Raw genomic sequence first — 16,853 nt, forward strand, 5'->3', positions numbered from 1 at the left:
AGGTGCAGTTTGGGCGGCATCATCACTAGCCATAGGTGTAGCATTGGTTCGCCGATATTATATATTCCCTCCCCGCAACCCAACGTTGGATCAGCATCGAGGAACCAACACAGTCAGGATGAACTGGCAACACTGGCTTTAACCATTAACGTATACTGGAGAAGAATATCCACTTGAACGAAATTCCTCGGAAGTCGGAAAAGATGGTATGCCGAGGGATTGTTCTGGTTATCAGTCAGCCAACCAACGGCGGTGAGATGAGCGAATATCCAAGACAGCCAGACAGCAGTCAGCAACATTTCCGGGTCCGGCGCACGTGAGTAGCCCGGATATTCGCAGATAAATGAGGACTATAGGTCCGTACCTAATTTCCTAACCAACACAGGCTGTCGTGCCACTTGGATGGGGTGGATGCAGTCAGGAGACCATTTGCTGTCTTGCTATTTCCAGCATCCGTGCCTATTCAAAGCATAAGAAGGCATGTCAACAGTAACGGGCCGACTGACGGCGATCAGGATGGGAGGCAGACCAAACTGATAGGATACCGTCACCGCGGTTGTGAACGAGTGATCTAGTGATTGGTGACAGTTCAGTTGCAGGGTGGGTACGGGGGATGTGCCGCATGGCAACCCCACAATCTGAGTCTAACTACATAAACGCTTCGAATGAGGGGTTGTCTTCGGTTGGTGAGCATCAATGTTGATGAATTATAGAAATACTCATGGTAGCGGCGACCTGATCAATAACACGACGAAGCTGTATGTAGTACCCGTGTTCAATGCTGAGATTCTTCTCATAGATGACCAAAAGTGATGAAATCCAGAGTAGCCAGAGAACTAATCATTTGTCAGTCAGCTTTCATATTCGTTGACATTTAACAATGCCAAGGAGCAAGGGTTTGACCAGGGTGTAAATCTGGTCTTGCATCGCTTTTTGCTCTGCCCAAGGAGGATGACAGAAGGGAGCGCCTGTGATCAATGCTCTAAATAAAGAGCGCGTTGCTTTGCATGAGGAGACATCTTTGCAGAAAAGACAAACATTTCCACCAAACAGAAATGCTGTGCCAGTAATCCAAGACTACCTAGACATGACATTTTGGAGGGTGGATCGCAGTCTAACTAGTCCAGCCCACCTCAGGAACAAGACAGACATATCGAATGGTGCCCAGCCTGGAGGGTTGGCCAAGGGTATTCCAGTGAGGCGAAAGTTGCTTCAGTCAGCATCACAGAGCCCAAGAAATGTATCCGACTTGGCGGTGGCTGGTCTCCCTCGGCGTCCGGTTGTGGCAGAGTGCTGAAAGCTCGACCATTTTCAGCCTCCCGTCAGAAACTGAGTCGTTGTCCTCGGGTCGGCTAAAAGTGATACTATTGAAAGGGCAACGATCTCTCACGGTAGCAGGGTTTGCAGGTCATCCTGGCCGGGGGCTTTGTAGCCGAAGAGTTGTGGCGCTGTTCATTATTTACCGCATCTACAGCAGCAGTGTAAGTTGGTGCTTAGATTGACGATGTCATGTTGAGACTCGAATACATCCGCTAGTTTAGAATTGGTCGTCGGTTGCGGCTAAAGGCAGTTAACACAGTTTTCGTACTTGTACTATCTATCATATTCCCTCTAATTGTAACAGTGTTCTCGAATCACAAAAACCGTTGGGGTAAAATGTTAGTGCAGAACGTACCGGGAACATGTGCGAGGGAGTTTTCGGTGATCAATGCCGATGTGGGCTGTTTAGATGTTGACTATCGATGTCAGATGGGAAGAGGATGAAGAATTTTCGCTTTCTGTAGTTATCGTGGAAGAAGTTTATTTGCTGATTTAGAAGCAGGTAACTATCATTTGCATCGGTCTTGCCGTTAACGATTTGAAAGATTGGACGGGAGGGGATGCAGGAGACATGGTCGATGCTCCTCCGATGGAACCTTACCTGTCTTACGAATTCTACCTCCAGCCAAACCAAAGGGTCAGACAGACCCTGAGCTTGGATCGCACCTTGGGGCCATCAACTCAATCCCATCGAAACAATTCCCGTTTGTACTTTGAAGGGCCCATCTTGGTACTCTTCATATCTTGGACTCATCATCCAATTCTCACTCATATTCGTTTCGATGTCTCGCAGTGGTCAATCCGAAGCTTGTTCCAAACTCCATATCCATGTCGTTACTTTTTAGCCCTGGTAGCGTTTGGCTCTACCGTAACAGCCAATGGATCCCAGACATGGGGCCACTGTCTTGCGTCTATCAACCGTCCACACCACGTTTAATCTTCAGCCAGGCCTTGGACCCCAGTAAACGTAAACCCAAGCAGGACCCTCCTCAACAATGATGTCGTTTAGCAACTCTGGGGAGCAAAGGCGTAGATGTCATCTTATGTGATCAAAGACTCTTGGCAGCGGTAAGCTACCAGCTCTTCGGACAAGCAGCTCCTGAAAACCCGAGAACGGTGTCTATCTCTACCTCATGATCTAACAGGGACACAGGAATCGAGTTAACGCGCTCCGTTTCTAGCTCTGATTCTGGGATGGTAGTTTCTGGGGGACCCACTCGCGAGGCACCATCATGACGGCCTAGTGAGTTGGAGGGGGCCATTTGGGGGCTCCGTTGGTCTAGGCAAACTGGGGTTTGCGCGAGCTGGGCCCTTTTCGTAGCTCGATGCAGGAGAGGAGAGTCGAGACGGCAGCACTTCCGGCTGTAGAACGTTGCTGGAGGTATCGATCACTCAATCCAACCATTATCGTTAGCATTGTCGAATAATTGTGCGCCAAAGAGGAAATATCCGGATGGGCTTTGTCAACGGGTTCTGTACGTACCGATAGTCGGCTTGTTTAGGCTCTAATCTCATCATGACTTGTTCTGCCCAGGAGACCGTTACGTACTGTCCATGTTATACATGATCCAGGGCCGTTGAAAGTGAAATCCTGCAGAGAGACACATAGCCAAAACATCGATAACAAACCTAGGTAGGACCTCACAAGCTTACAGCACCTACCATGTTGGGGCACGGCACCATCCAACCACGAGGCCACTGATCCATCCTTCTCCTTCTTGAACCTGACCTGGGTCCAGGTCACTCCTCCTCCTCCTCCACTATTACTTCCCCCGGACTCGACCTCTACTGTACTAGGGCATCCTCCCGCCACCTTCATCCTTACCTGCCTCGACTGCGCCTGTGGTTCTACCCAAGTCCTTCTGCAGTTGGTAGCTGTCTTGCCTGCCTTTTCTCTCTTGCCGTTTTAGCAACTTGACACCTCTCTTTTGCATCTATCTCAAGGTGCCTTTAAACTCCCTTGGTAACGACCTATATCGGATTCTCTCTAGCCAAGACCATCGATTGTCTCTTGTCTCCGGTTCGGCTTTTAGATCACCGCAAGTAGTTCCCTCCGGCGCTATCGCATCCACGCCACACACCCGCGCCTCGCTTTCCCCAGGACGCCCAGCAGCCAACACCAGCGCCATAATCCATCCTCGCTCACAACTCGGCAACTCTAAAACCGACTTGGCTTGCGATTTCTCAACTTTTCCCGTCTTGCGCGACTCTTTGGCCATTTCAGAAGATACGAAGCCATTTGCGAATGGTCACTTGTCTCAATTGCGATCGTCTTCGCTGAGTGCTGCTGCTGCGCAGCTGTTGCGTGCGGGTCGGCCTTGATAACGTCCCTCGATCGGCTCACCTATCCACGGCTTTCCGACTGAATTACTTGCTCCAACTGGAGAGACCACGACATCGCCATGGCCGGCTTTTTCAACAAAATAAAGGGTTCTGGCACTGTATGTCTTGGACTCGCTCCTTGTTCCATTTCTGCCCTGGACTGTCCCAATCCCATCTCCTCTCGCTCACTCTAAGTTGCGCCAAGATTACTTCTCATGACTGACAAAATCCCTCTCGCTTTCGGTTCATAGGCCACGACCACTACACCCAACAAGCAAGATGTTGTCGCGAAGAAGAAAGAAGAGCCCGTGCTCGACCTCACGCCGCTCGAGAAGATGCTCCAGAATGCCGCTCCCCTTCGAGACGACGGCGCCGATCGCTTCTTCGGCCTCGAGAATGTACGTCGAGCCCTACCTATTCCCACCCGAATTATTGTTATTTTTCATCATCGTCAATACCTTACCATCGCAAGAACTAGGCTAACATGAAAACAGTTTGGGAACACATGGTACGAATTGGGTGAGGCATCACACAGACAAATTACCATGCTGACTTTTTGTGTAGCTACTGCAACTCGATCGTTCAGGCTCTGTTTTATTCCGAATCTTTCAGGAATAATGTTGTCAATTATCCCCCGATTATGCACTCGGAGACAAACGGCAGCCGACCAAAGGTTCCCATCACCATCAGACCTCCGCCCACTGACCCTGTCGAGACCTTGCCAAAACAAAAGGGCCTTAGCACATCCCAAGTGATCAAGCAACGACAGGCCATGAATCAACAGTTGCCTGGACAGGTTGGCGTTCGACCTGAAGACAAACCTGATACACCCGAATACAAGAAGAAACAAGCCATGATCAAAGGGCCTATCCTGGAACTGGCACGAGAGAATGCCACTTCTTATGGCATGAATGAATGCACATTTACTGGACTTAAGGACATTTTTCTGGCATTGTTGGAAAGCAACACCCACACAGGAGTCCTCAGTCCCCAACGATTCCTCGAGATATTCAAGCGCGACAATGAAATGTTTCGAAACTCAATGCACCAAGACGCTCATGAGTTCTACGGTTTGGTTTTGAATGATGTCATCAACAGCGTTGAGAGCACAGCTCGCCAGATGCAGTTGCAGGCGCCAGCTGACGGCATTGATGGGCTGGCAACTTCAGTGGGACACGCTCTTGGATCTGCCATGGTAAATCACGTAGCTGGGTCAAGTTCCCCGGCAACAGGATGGGTCCATGACATTTTTGAAGGCGTTCTCACATCAGAAACCAAGTGCTTGACTTGCGAGACTGCTTCTCAGCGCGATGAGACATTTCTTGATTTGTCCATTGACTTGGAAGAGCATTCATCAGTGACATCTTGCTTAAGGAAGTTTTCAGCCGAGGAGATGCTCTGTGAGAGAAACAAGTTCCACTGCGACCATTGTGGTGGCCTTCAGGAGGCCGAGAAGCGAATGAAGGTGAAGCGGTTACCCAAGATCTTGACGCTCCACTTAAAGCGGTTCAAGTATACCGAGGATTACAGTCGTTTGCAAAAGCTCTTTCACAGGGTCGTGTATCCCTACCACCTGCGCATGTTCAACACGACAGATAATGCCGAAGACCCGGATCGACTGTATGAGCTGTATGCGGTAGTGGTACACATTGGTGGTAATGCCTACCATGGTCACTACGTGTCTATCATCAAGGTTCCGGGCAGGGGATGGATCCTGTTTGACGACGAGATGGTTGAACCGGTGGACAAGAATTTTGTCCGCAACTTCTTCGGTGACAAGCCAGGGATGGCAACCGCGTACGTTTTGTTTTACCAGGAAACGACATTCGAGAAAGTGCGAGAGGAGCAAGAGAAGGAGGGCATGGAGGAGGTAAAACTCGCTAGCGAAGCAGCGAATCTGGCTCAGGAGAACGGGGACAAATCAGATACGGCGCCTCTTAGACGGCAAGCAACGCAGCCCATGTCACCCCTGACGCATCACGAGTCAATGGCAAATCTTGCCCATGCCAGTACGGCACCAGCCATGCCTTCGGCTCCCCAACCGGATCCTACGCCCCCAGCAGCCGCTGCAGCTGCAGCTGCAACAAATGGCCTGACTCGTGTCACTACGCAGAAAGAAGAAGCCAAATCGAAAGAGGACAGGAAACGAGAGAAGAAGGAGCGCGAAGCTGCTGAGAAGGCCGAGAAACTCGCGGAAAAGGAGCGAGAGAAACAGGCCAAGGTTGACGAAAAGAAACGAAGAGAAGATAATTACAAAGCGATACAGGCACGACGAAATGAGAACGATGAACTAGCCAAAGTGTTGGAAGCCAGCAAGAAGTCTGCAGCACAAGAAGAGGAAGCAAGAAAGAAAGAAAACGGATCACCTCAGAGCAATGGAATTCTCGACCGAACCAAACGTGGCAGCAAGTCGATGTCAAGGAGAAGTTTCTCGCTTTTCCACAAAGACAAGTCGGCTGGGCAAACGCCTGATACTCCTAACGGCGATGCAAGCGATAAACACGACAAACTCAAGGATCGCCTCAGCTTCAGCTTGGGACGTAAAAAGAGCACGAATTTGCTTTCGTAATTCCAACATGCACGTACCTATCACGTCTACATACGGGAAGGGGGAACTCGGAATGCATTACATCGTTGTGTTCCGGGGGTGTTAGTGGATGGCAGGATACGGATACCCATGCGCTTTGAATGAAGCACTCACTGCATGAGACAAGAGCATAATAAGGCGACGGGGGTCCTCAGAAGCATTCAGCATTTGGGTCTCTGGCATTTTGTTGTCCTGAGCCTCAGGAGAAACAGGTTTGCCGTAGCCTGCATTATGTGAAGGCAAGAAGGCCTAATTACAGAAGGTACCAAGTAGAAGATGGAACACGGGTGCATGGAGCAGAAGGCAAACTTGGTTATTACTGCTCGAATGGGCTTGTTTGATCGATAAATGTTGACCGAGAGCCGAATAAGACCACCCATAGCGTGGCAGTTGTATTATACATAGGTGTCTGGAGGTCCTGGTCGGAAGCCCTCGTAAGCTTAGACAGGCCTTTGTGCATTTAGCTATTTTGGTATATTTTGAACAAGACAAGACGCCTACGAGCGAGCTGAGGAGATAACGTCTGGAACATTATGTGTATGTTCAGCATTACACGTATGCAATAAGATTACCTTCACTACTATATCATGAAGAGGGTTCCGCATCTCGTCCTGTCTCGTTCCATATCGTATCCATATCAAAGAGTAGTACTCCCACGCATGGTCTCCCGTGATTCATATCAACAACAAAAACTCCAGTTCCAAGATTAGCCGGACTCCATTGATGCCTAGAAAAGTCTACCATGTCCTCTTTTTACAGCTGCGCCTTGTATGTGGCACCCCGCTAATCAACCAAGTATGAGCTCATAAAGGATGATAACGGAATTGACAAAGATCAGTGGCACTATTGCTACGTTAGTTCCTCGTATTGCAGATGGCGTAGTAGTAGCTCGTTATGTTTGCGCGGCGTGGGTTTGGGCGTTGAACGTACTCCTCATGATGGTTCGGACACTCGCGATGAGATTGATGATCTTGGCTTTGACGCTGGCATCGGGGCCAGCGCCGAACGCAGGGTCGTAAGAAGCGGGAGAGAGATTGACTGGGGGATCAGGTTAGATATGAAATTCGCGGGGCTATATAGACTTGAGCAGGGAGGGAGAATTTCGTACTGCGCGCGAGAAAACGATCTTCGGAGAGGACAGCGACAGCGTTGATGAGTAGAATACAAACTGAAATCTATATTAGCTGCTGCGCTCTGGATAAGGAGGATAGGAGGATTGTTACCGTAGAGAAAGCTACCAAAGAACCACATTTTGGGCGACGGCGCTGAAGGTCAAAAAGGATTGAGAATTGGTGGTCTTGGTTGTAGCTAAGGTAGTCAGCGATGATGTGTAACTATCCCATCTCAAGGACTTGCCTTGCACTCGCTGGTACCTTGACTGGTTTCGAGGTACGTACCTTTTGCAATGGTGGCTTGAACGGTCGATACAAGAGCTGGGGAAGGGGTGACGAGTGTTCTGTGGCGGGTGATTTGTTAGACCGATCCGAGGACCCCTAAAGAGGTAACAAGCTCATGGGTAATTCATTCATTCGCTCATGTTGAACAATAGACTTGTAATGAATTATATTCCCATTCTTTTATAGCGGTCGGTTTGGCATGGAGAGATTTTGTTGATCTGGTGGCTTCTCTCACCTTTCAGATCTTTCAGCCTTTTGCTTGAAAACCAAGCATTTCGAGATACGACCAAGCTCGAAGGTACCTACAGTAGCTCTCGTCCCGAGAGCTCTATATCAGCCAAGATGAAGACTTCAGGTACATCGTTTTCTCTTTGCGCTGTGAAATCAAGGTATACTAAATATTCCCAGATGTCTTCCTAACGTGTCTTCTCATCACCATCCCACTCGTTCATCTACTTGTGTCCCCCTATACAAAAGTGGAGGAGTCTTTCAATATACAAGCAGCCCACGACATCCTGATCTACGGAACACCCACTCAGGACATACATGAACGCCTCTCTCATACTTACGACCACTTCACCTTTCCCGGCGCCGTACCCCGTACTTTTCTCGGTGCTGTGCTCCTCGCAGGATTAGGGCAGCCCATTGTCGCTCTTGTTGGCTTTCAGCATGCACAGCTTGTAGTTCGAGGAATCCTTGGTGCGGCTAATGTTGCTGCGCTTTTGACGTTCAGGTCTTCTCTCAAGAGAGCTTATGGATCAGGTGTTTCAGCTTGGTGGGTGGTGTTTATGGCGAGTCAGTTCCATATCAACTACTATGTTTCCCGGACGTTGCCAAACATGTATGCATTCTGTCTCAGTAGGTCATCTCATTCACCATCGATTCTAAAAGCATCAACTCACTGTGACTAGCTACCCTTGCTTCAGCATTCCTACTTCCCCAATCGTCACCTCATCTCTCTGCTGCTCGTCAGAAACAAGCCATCGCCCTCTTGGTCATCGCAGCAGCCATCTTCCGCTCTGAAGTCGCTGTTCTTCTCAGCACTACAGGACTCTACCTCCTTTTCACGCGTCGTATCGGTCTGCGCCCCTTGGTTCTCACTTTCCTCGGCTCATTCATCTCTTCACTGCTTATCTCAGTACCTATTGACTCGTATTTCTGGCAGAAGCCCCTATGGCCTGAGTTATGGGGTTTCTACTTCAACGCTATTCTTGGATCTTCGTCAGAATGGGGCATTTCTCCATGGCATTACTATTTCACCTCAGCGCTTCCCAAGCTATTGCTCAACCCTTTCGTGCCAGCGTTGGCAGTGTATGCACTACTCCAGCCTGGCACATCACGGGCTACGCAGGCATTGCTGATCCCCAACTTGCTCTTTGTGGCCATTTATTCTGCTCAGCCTCATAAAGAGGCTCGTTTCATTTTCTATGTTGTGCCGTCTCTGACTGCCGCTGCAGCTCTCGGCGCTAATTTTGTCTCCTCTCGCGCCTCTAAATCCATCATCTACCGTGGCGTGTCTGCCGTTATCGCCCTGTCAGTCCTCGTCAGCTTCGCAGGCAGCACTGCCATGCTCCTATTCTCTTCACTTAACTATCCTGGCGGCGATGCACTTCAGCAACTCTCTTACATCACCCGTGATGACCCTACTCCCGTCATCGGCGTCCACGCCGACGTCTTGAGTTGCATGACGGGGCTGACCTTGTTTGGGCAAAATCCATCTGGTTATCCCATCGCTTTCCCCATCCACCCCCACCCTGGTTCTACGGCACCTGTTCTAGTCTTCGACAAGACCGAAAAGGGAGACCAACTTTATTGGCCGCGTTTCTGGGAGCGCTTTGACTATGCTCTCGCAGAGAACCCACGCAAGGTGTTGGGTGGCTGGCAGGTTATAGGAGTTGTCACGGGTTATGACGGTGTTGAGTTTCTCAAGCCTGGCTCTCCTGCTGCAGGACATGAGAGTGAAAAGGGAACAATCGGTGGTGAGAAAATACTTGGACTGGGCGCAAATGTCGCTGCTCTCAGAAATCTGGTTAGGGGCTATACAGGTGGTTGGTGGGTTGGACCTCGAATGTCACCCCGAATCCGAATCTTGAGGCGTGTCAGTTAATTAGATCGTCAAGACGAGACGAAATAAGTGTCTGCTTCCATCACAGTTCAATAATTAGTCAGTGTGAGTGTGAGGCCGCGCCTTGTGATACTACATCATCTGATTTTGTAATGCCCTATCATATCGTATAAATAATGCATACGTGCCTGCGTGGACTCCTCGATGCCATCCATAACCCCTGAAAAGACAAGAACCCATCATCCCAATCTACACTGAGCGCAACAAAGTATAGTATGTGAGCCTCCTGGCAGACAAAGCAGCCAGTTATCAATATTTTCTTGCTTTCTCCATAGCCCAACGCCACGTACTGCCTTGCCTTGCCTTGCCCTGCCCTGCCGTCTTCGAACCCAATGTCTTTTCCAACCCCAACCCCAACCCCAACCCCAACCCGACCCGACCCGACCGCAAACACATCGTGAGCACCTCGCACCGAAGCGTCTGGGATAGAGAGCAAACCCAGCACCTAATCAAAAGACAAAGTTTCCCATCCAAAAGTCCCATCGCATCCTGCTATCCCTAAATCGTGCAAGCAAAAAGCGTTCTGTTTACCCTCCCCTTGTCGTGTTCCTCGTGTCGCGTGGGTAATTATAGCATATATAAGTGCTCGGGTAATGTTCCAATGAACCAATCGTGTGAACCCAATCACAACTCTTGCTCTGTGTCGCTCCCTTCTTCTGTGTCAGGATCGTCGTCGTCGTCATCGTCTTCATCTTCGCTACTGGAGGAGCTTGGCAGCGCACCATATTTCCTCCTGTATCGCTCAAGTTCCTTCCTCTGCGCCATGAACATATCCAAGATCGCAGTCATTGGGCCCTGGAGATCTTCTAGTTCCTTAATAGGGCCACCACCAGTAGCAAGGTGACGCATCGCCAGTGTCGATATACAGGTCTAACGTTGTCAGTAAGGCTCCACTCATGTGTAGGTCAGCTCAAACTCACCTCTATCCTGCTCACTTGGTGCTCCAAGAAGTTCAACAAGAAGCGATCCGTGACCTCTCCTCCACGCTGCTTGATCCGCTCGAGCAGTTCTGTCTCCGGTGGTTGTAGCCCTGGGGCTTCATTGCCTTCCAGCGAGCTGCAAAGCATCTCAAGTCGCAAACTAATTCTCCAAAGAGTCCAAATTGCATCTGGGTCGATACTGAGCTCTGCTCCGGGTGCAAGGACGGCTGGCTTATCGCCGCCGCCTCCTCCTCCTTCTTCCTTCCTCTCATGCTGCAGGTGGAATTCGATACGTCCAGCCAATGCATGAGGGTAGAGCGAGTACACAACCTCAGGGTTTTCCAGACCCTTCAACTTCTTCTCGCCCATTTCCTTAACCTCAAAGCCTTGAGAGGTGAGGGATCTCAAATCCTTTCGAATGGCACTAGCATATGTCTCGTCGTCAAAGGTATCCTCAGAGCCAGAAGCGTTACCGCGATCTGTATCTTGATAATTCTCCAGGCACCGCTGTATCTCCGAGATGAAGTCGGTCGAGACCGTGATCTGTCCACCGTCTGCGACCGCAGAGATTCGAGCCGCCTTGTTCACCATGGGTCCGAAATAATCCATGCGTCGTGTAACTGGATCCGTCTCACTCACACAGTCTCCAAAGTGAATACCCATTCGCACCGACAGTCCTTTGAAGATAAGACTGTTATCCTTGTCATAAACAGGCTGGCAAGACACTGAGTTCAAGACTTCTGATGGCCAGTTCACATCGAGGAGCTGCATCTGAACGGCAAACGTCCATAACAGTGCGGACGTGGCTGTTGGGAAGGAGACCATAAAAGCGTCACCTTCAGTCTTGACTTCGTAGCCACCAATTCGTCTCAGCTGTCGACGCATGACCTCGTTGTGGAGTTTGATAGCTGATCTCATGGCACTAGGGTACATCTCCCAGAGTGTTGTCGAGTTCTTGATATCGGTGAAGACAATCGACACGTTACCCGTAGGTGCTGGGATCTCTGCCTCAAGTCGGTTTAGGGATGAATCGAGAACATCGCCCTTCGTCCTTCGGCCCCTCCTGGTATTGAGAACCTGGGCGTCATCAGGGATACCAGATGGATAAAGCGACATACTAGCACCGCGATGGAGTCTGGATCGCTCGACCCGTCGCTTTAGGTCAGCAACACTAATCATCATGACCATAATTTTGCCCGAGGCGCCGTATGCGATAGCCAGGTCACGAAGCTTCTGGGCCGCTCGCATGAGATCTTGTCTCTCGGCTCTCGCAATATCCGTCACTAGACCAGGAGACAGGTACTCCCAGAGCTCGCCAGTCGCAATCAGGATAATGTCATCCTGCTCTCGGATAGTCATGTTGCTGACATAGGGTGCTGCTTGTACGGCCGGCATCAAGTCAACGTATCCAAAGGCGCGTGAAACCTGGAGTAGATCGTTCAGTCTGCCGTTGCGAGAAACCCATCCACCAGCTTCGCGAATGCGCGATCTCTCATTGGGCTCGGCAGGATCATGCTTGCGGGTCAGCATCTTATGTGTACCATCTGTTTGGATCACCATCGCCTGTGCATCACCGACGTTCGCAACATATAATTCCGTACTTTGAAGATAAACCACAGTTGCCACACCTCCTGAGTTAAGGTCTTCCTTGGTGAGTATTACAGGCTGGCCAGAGCCCCTATGCGTCTTCAATGGCCGCTCCTCGGATTGCTGGATAGCAATAGTGACCAAATCCTTGTTGAGCTGGAGGAACGAGCGTCGTAGTGCATCAACCGGTGTTTCATTCGATCGTGTTTTCAACTGCTTCAGCTCGCCAGCGAAAATGTGACCAAAATTCTCATGCAAGTATTTAGCGATCTTGGATCCACCGCTGGACAAAGCTTGTCCATCAAACAAGCCTAAGAGCATCTCTGTTTCTGACGAGTTGAACCTTGGTACCACGAGATCAACCGTTGACAAGTGCTCGTGCTTGCCAAGAGTATCGGCCATACCATAAGGCAGGTGGCCAGCGAGTGATCCAGATGTACGGACACGTCTGTCCTCACTCTGATCGGGAATACTGGGCTGAGTGAGAGTGACATCCATCAGACCCAGGATACGCAAGTTAAGCAGACGGCTGAAGTCTGTATACTCCTCACGGTTGACGGCGCCAGGCCCAAGAGGACCTGTGTTCGTCTGCTTGATCTCCAGGCGCTTGTTGCCAGACAGATTCAGATATCTGAGGTTCGGATTAAGATTCCAATTCCAATCATAGGGCACGTTGGAGATGTTGTATTTCAGGTAGTTACTGCCACAATCGAGAACAGCAAGGTTCTTGGCCCGTGAGATATCGGCTGGCAAGTTGGTAAACCTGTTGCCGTTGATGTAAAGTGCCTGTAGTAAACTCGACTCCTCTAGATCATCGGCAGGCAATGTCGTGAGAGCGTTTCCGGATAAATAAAGCTCAACTAGTTGAGGCCAGTTCTTGATCGATCTCTGTGGCATGTCACTGATTTCGTCGTTGTAAGATAAGTTGAGCACTCGGAGCTCCGCGAGCAGTGTGATCTGATCAAAAACATCGTCATCCAGACGGTTATCGGCCAAGTGAAGATTACGAAGGGATCCAGCAAATGTGTTATTAAGCCTTGATGACATCCCGGAATCTTTTCTGGTGTTGACTGTTTGCGTAGGGGCCGACGGAGTTGCTGATCTAGACACAACTGAGGTCTTACGGCCACCCTTCCCATAGACAGACACGACAGAGCTCTTGCGGTCGCCAGCGTTAAGAGGAGACGGTCCGACACTGAGAAGTGTGCTCGAATTTTGACTGGGTCTTCGATCGTCTGACAACTCTTCGGAGCTTGCTGTGGCCGACAGAGTTCCGAGTGGCGCAGCTCTTCCATTGACAGGAGGGGGCGCCGGTTGTGATTCCTCTCCTGGTATCCGTGGTGCTCTGGAAGCAGGTTTGGGGAAGTGCTCCAGAACATTTGAAGAGGCGTTGAAAGTCTCCAGTCGATTTGCCCACCATAACTCCATGGGCAGCTTGGAGATATTGTTTCCTCGAACATTGAGCACTCTCAGTTCAGTCAGGCAACCAATTTGAGCTGGTAGCTCTCCAACGGAATTGTTCGCAATACTGAAATGCTCGAGTCTGCTCAAGGTACCGATTTCTTGGGGCAACGAAACGAAGTAATTTTTATCCAGGATCAGGTGCTCGAGGTTGACCATGTTGACGAATGATGAGTCAATACTGGCAAGCTGAGCGTTCGATAGGTTCAATATCTTGAGTGTAGGAACGGGGGCAACAATCTCGAATTTGTTGAGGGGGTTCGAGTTCAGTTTGAGTTGGCGAAGGGACTCAAACTGTCCAACAAAGGCAGAGACGCAGTTGTGATCAGCGGAAAGAATCTCAAGCTTCGGGAGCTCCGAAATAATGTCGATGCTCGAGATGCCATTGTACTTAATGTCGAGTTCGCGTAGGCTGACAAGTTGTCCAAATGACGCTGGCACAGCGTGCGTAAGTCTATTGTTAGTTATCAACAATTTCTCCAAGTTCTTCAGGCCGCCAATCTCGTGAGGAATCGTTGCAATGGCGTTGAAACTCAGATCCAGGTCAACCAAACTTGGTAGATTGCACAAGAAAGTGGGGAACTTGTCGAGGAAGTTAGAAGAAATATTGAGAGAGCGAAGTGACTGGTATGCTCCAAAGTAAGAAGGCAAGTGTTTAAGCCGGTTGTTGGCCAAGTTCATCTTCAGCATCCCTGTAAGAGAGTTGAGCTCGGCGTGCTCCAACTGCTCCAGCCGGTTGTTTGCAACATCCAGAAAGGTCAATCTGTTTGCTCGACTCAGACTGGGCGGTAGTTTCCTAGCTTCGTTGTTGTTAAACTTGATGTCTCGAAGATGTTTGCAAGACTGTATAAAGTCTCGCGGGACGTCGAGCGAGAGGTTACGCGAGAGGTTCAGAGAGATAATCTCCATGGCCTTTGAGTATAGGGATATAGGTATTGTGACGAGGTTGCGACCAGAGAGGTCCACGTAATTAAGCTTCTGAGCCCGAGCCAGGCCCATGTCAGTTGTTTTGGCATGAAAGTCGCTCTCCCTCGCAGACAAGAACATGAACCTGCAGAGGTAACTGTTGTCTTCGCGGCCAAGATCTTCGATTCTATCCTTTTCCTCATAACCGACTTGCTGCAGGAGCCGCTTCTGCATGAGTAAGGGTCGCTCAGGTGGTGTCAAAACCCTGATAAGATCATGCTTCTTCATGATAATATGATAGTTCTCCAAACCATCAACCACATAAGTCTTCTTAATGACTTGTGAGATGACATCCGTGACATTCGAGTCCAGAGGCATCGAATGTGTAGAGAATGTACCATCTGAGCGAAAGATTCGAATGCAGTATGGCGATGCTTTCTCTTCTGGGCGAGGGGGGCTACCGATCTCATCTGGTTCAGGGCCATGGTATGAGTTATCTTCGGTGTTGCGTCGCACTGCCCAACTGTCAGGAGCATCCCAACGGCCTTTAGGCGCTGTGGAGATAATGGAATCATGGCGCTCAGGCTCGACATTGTTAACGAAGCTAGTATCCATAGGTGTAAGTGGAGGAGGTTTCGTTAGGATGCCCTCCATATCGTTCAGGTTGGTATCGAGATGATATATGTTGTTAGGATCGTTACGATCTGTCGGTCCAATTGCATCGTCAACATAGTCTTGAGGCCGATGAGTTCGTCCCTTCTTGGCGAAAGGGAACTTATTGTTGAAAGTTGCGCCACGTTGACCCGGAACTGGCCGCATATCAGGCACATCGCTCGTCTCCCCAGGGACAAAGGTCCCCGAGAACGGTAATGTAGTCGTCGATACATCGCTGGGGCGGTGCAAGTCAGGCTTCGAGGTCTTCGGCTGGAGAGATCTTGTTGATTGAGGTAGGTCGCGAAGTTTAGCAATGTCATCTTTATCTTTGTGATGCCTTCTAAGTCGTCCAAAGATTCCGCGTTTGCCATGATGATGACCGGGTGAAGTTTGTCCATCAACTTGGGAGGATTTCGTGCTCCAAGTCATTCCTGCACTTCTAGTACTTGGTGTCGGGCTTTGGCCTCTAGATTTGGTTGAGTACACGGCGCTACTGCCCCCACGATCGCGCGACATTTGCGTGCCAATCGCTGTATCGTCCCTACTCATTGTCGGCCGCAGTGTCCGAGGATCATCATTACTCTTATGGTGTCGGTGATGCCCGGGTAAGTGAACTATAGAATGACCCGACCTCGAGGATGACGATGTCTTTGGGGGAATTTGTGAGGAACCATCACCCACATATCGCTCTCGATCGGGTCCGGTCATGATGTCTCGGACGGGAGCTTCGCCATATCGAGCGATGTCCTATAAGATGGATGTCAGTGTGCCAGCCACGCTGGTGAGAATGCTATGTGAGTGAGATGACAGCTGAATCGAATTGGGCACTAAAAACAAAACCAAGGGATAATTTCGGAGAGGAATGTGTCGATCGTGGACCAGACCGGGGGGGTCACCGGGGGTTCAGGACGATGAGACAGAGGCGGGTGTTGTACGTACACTGTTGTCCTGGTATAGAAATGGCACCACCTCTGGTGCAGGAACTGGAGTTCTCGGTCTCGAAGATGATGGTGATGCATCGCGAGTGTGATCCGTGGCATTGGAATAGTTGCGATCTCTATGTGTGGGGCGGCTGTGGCTATAAGAGCGTCCACGCTGGTCCTTGCCCGCGAGCGAAGTGGGTAGGCTGCCATCCGAGCTATCGCGCCCAGGGAATTCCTCACCAAAGAAGCCCTGAAGTTTGCGAAAACCACCTCTGGTTATACTAGTTTTGCTACCCTGACTGCTCGCTGTGAGGATACTGGCAGCGGATGGGCGTCTGCCATCGAAATATGAAGCCTCGGGGGCATCGTGTTGCGAGGGATGAGATGGATACTGGTGCTGATGTGGTTGGCGGTTACTGATCTGATGACCCGGAGAAAGCTGGGAGGCGAGGGAGAGGTTGTCGCTCGAATCGTTGAAGAAACTGGTCGGCATGTTGGAAGAGGTCGTAGGGGAACCAGGCTGGTTCATCCACGGGGCTATTTGAGGGCTCGCGCCGCCGGTGGGCGGAATCTGGTGGATCTGGGGGACTCGGGAGGTTTCGAGAACGGCGAGCTCACGTCGATAATTGGTGAGGTCGCTCATGCGACGGT

At 50.3% G+C, this 16,853-nt stretch overlaps 4 protein-coding genes across 4 annotated transcripts; 2 read left to right on the forward strand and 2 right to left on the reverse strand.

Moving 5' to 3' along the window:
- Positions 1 to 3,631: 3,631 nt before the first annotated feature.
- On the forward strand, positions 3,632 to 6,301 carry FOBCDRAFT_6408 (uncharacterized protein). The gene is made up of 4 exons (XM_031182687.3): positions 3,632 to 3,761; positions 3,894 to 4,040; positions 4,137 to 4,150; positions 4,207 to 6,301. Exons 1-4 carry the CDS (start codon positions 3,723 to 3,725, stop codon positions 6,209 to 6,211), a joined length of 2,205 nt encoding a protein of 734 aa, XP_031043455.2. The 5' UTR covers positions 3,632 to 3,722; the 3' UTR covers positions 6,212 to 6,301.
- Positions 6,302 to 6,756: 455 nt separating this feature from the next.
- Positions 6,757 to 7,652, reverse strand: FOBCDRAFT_212431 (Yos1-like protein). Its single transcript, XM_031182691.3, has 5 exons — positions 7,586 to 7,652; positions 7,453 to 7,537; positions 7,338 to 7,397; positions 7,160 to 7,267; positions 6,757 to 7,072 (listed from the first exon to the last, which is right to left on the reverse strand). Exons 2-5 carry the CDS (start codon positions 7,478 to 7,480, stop codon positions 7,017 to 7,019), a joined length of 252 nt encoding a protein of 83 aa, XP_031043459.1. The 5' UTR covers positions 7,481 to 7,537; positions 7,586 to 7,652; the 3' UTR covers positions 6,757 to 7,016.
- Positions 7,653 to 7,775: 123 nt separating this feature from the next.
- FOBCDRAFT_212433 (Alg9-like mannosyltransferase family-domain-containing protein) lies at positions 7,776 to 9,773 on the forward strand. The gene is made up of 3 exons (XM_031182695.3): positions 7,776 to 7,981; positions 8,035 to 8,484; positions 8,538 to 9,773. Exons 1-3 carry the CDS (start codon positions 7,969 to 7,971, stop codon positions 9,731 to 9,733), a joined length of 1,659 nt encoding a protein of 552 aa, XP_031043463.2. The 5' UTR covers positions 7,776 to 7,968; the 3' UTR covers positions 9,734 to 9,773.
- Positions 9,774 to 10,375: 602 nt separating this feature from the next.
- On the reverse strand, positions 10,376 to 16,695 carry FOBCDRAFT_235662 (phosphatase 2C-domain-containing protein; the record flags this gene model as incomplete). Its single annotated transcript, XM_031182696.3, has 3 exons — positions 10,376 to 10,621; positions 10,672 to 16,026; positions 16,219 to 16,695. 3 exons carry the CDS (start codon positions 16,693 to 16,695, stop codon positions 10,376 to 10,378), a joined length of 6,078 nt encoding a protein of 2,025 aa, XP_031043464.3.
- Positions 16,696 to 16,853: the final 158 nt, after the last annotated feature.

The sequence above is a fragment of the Fusarium oxysporum genome, chromosome I (assembly GCF_013085055.1).
Source record: "Fusarium oxysporum Fo47 chromosome I, complete sequence".
NCBI lineage: Eukaryota > Fungi > Ascomycota > Sordariomycetes > Hypocreales > Nectriaceae > Fusarium > Fusarium oxysporum.

Bases quoted from the DNA above. Each gene is read 5' to 3' on its own strand.
- FOBCDRAFT_6408 (XM_031182687.3), top strand. From the start codon at position 3,723: ATGGCCGGCTTTTTCAACAAAATAAAGGGTTCTGGCACT. The intron at 3,762-3,893 runs GTATGTCTTGGA...TTCGGTTCATAG, and splicing joins AAATAAAGGGTTCTGGCACT to GCCACGACCACTACACCCAA.
- FOBCDRAFT_212431 (XM_031182691.3), bottom strand. From the start codon at position 7,480: ATGTGGTTCTTTGGTAGCTTTCTCTACG. The intron at 7,398-7,452 runs GTAACAATCCTC...TATAGATTTCAG, and splicing joins CTTTGGTAGCTTTCTCTACG to TTTGTATTCTACTCATCAAC. The intron at 7,073-7,159 runs GTACGTTCAACG...ACGTAGCAATAG, and splicing joins TGTCCGAACCATCATGAGGA to TGCCACTGATCTTTGTCAAT.
- FOBCDRAFT_212433 (XM_031182695.3), top strand. The intron at 8,485-8,537 runs GTAGGTCATCTC...CACTGTGACTAG, and splicing joins CATGTATGCATTCTGTCTCA to CTACCCTTGCTTCAGCATTC.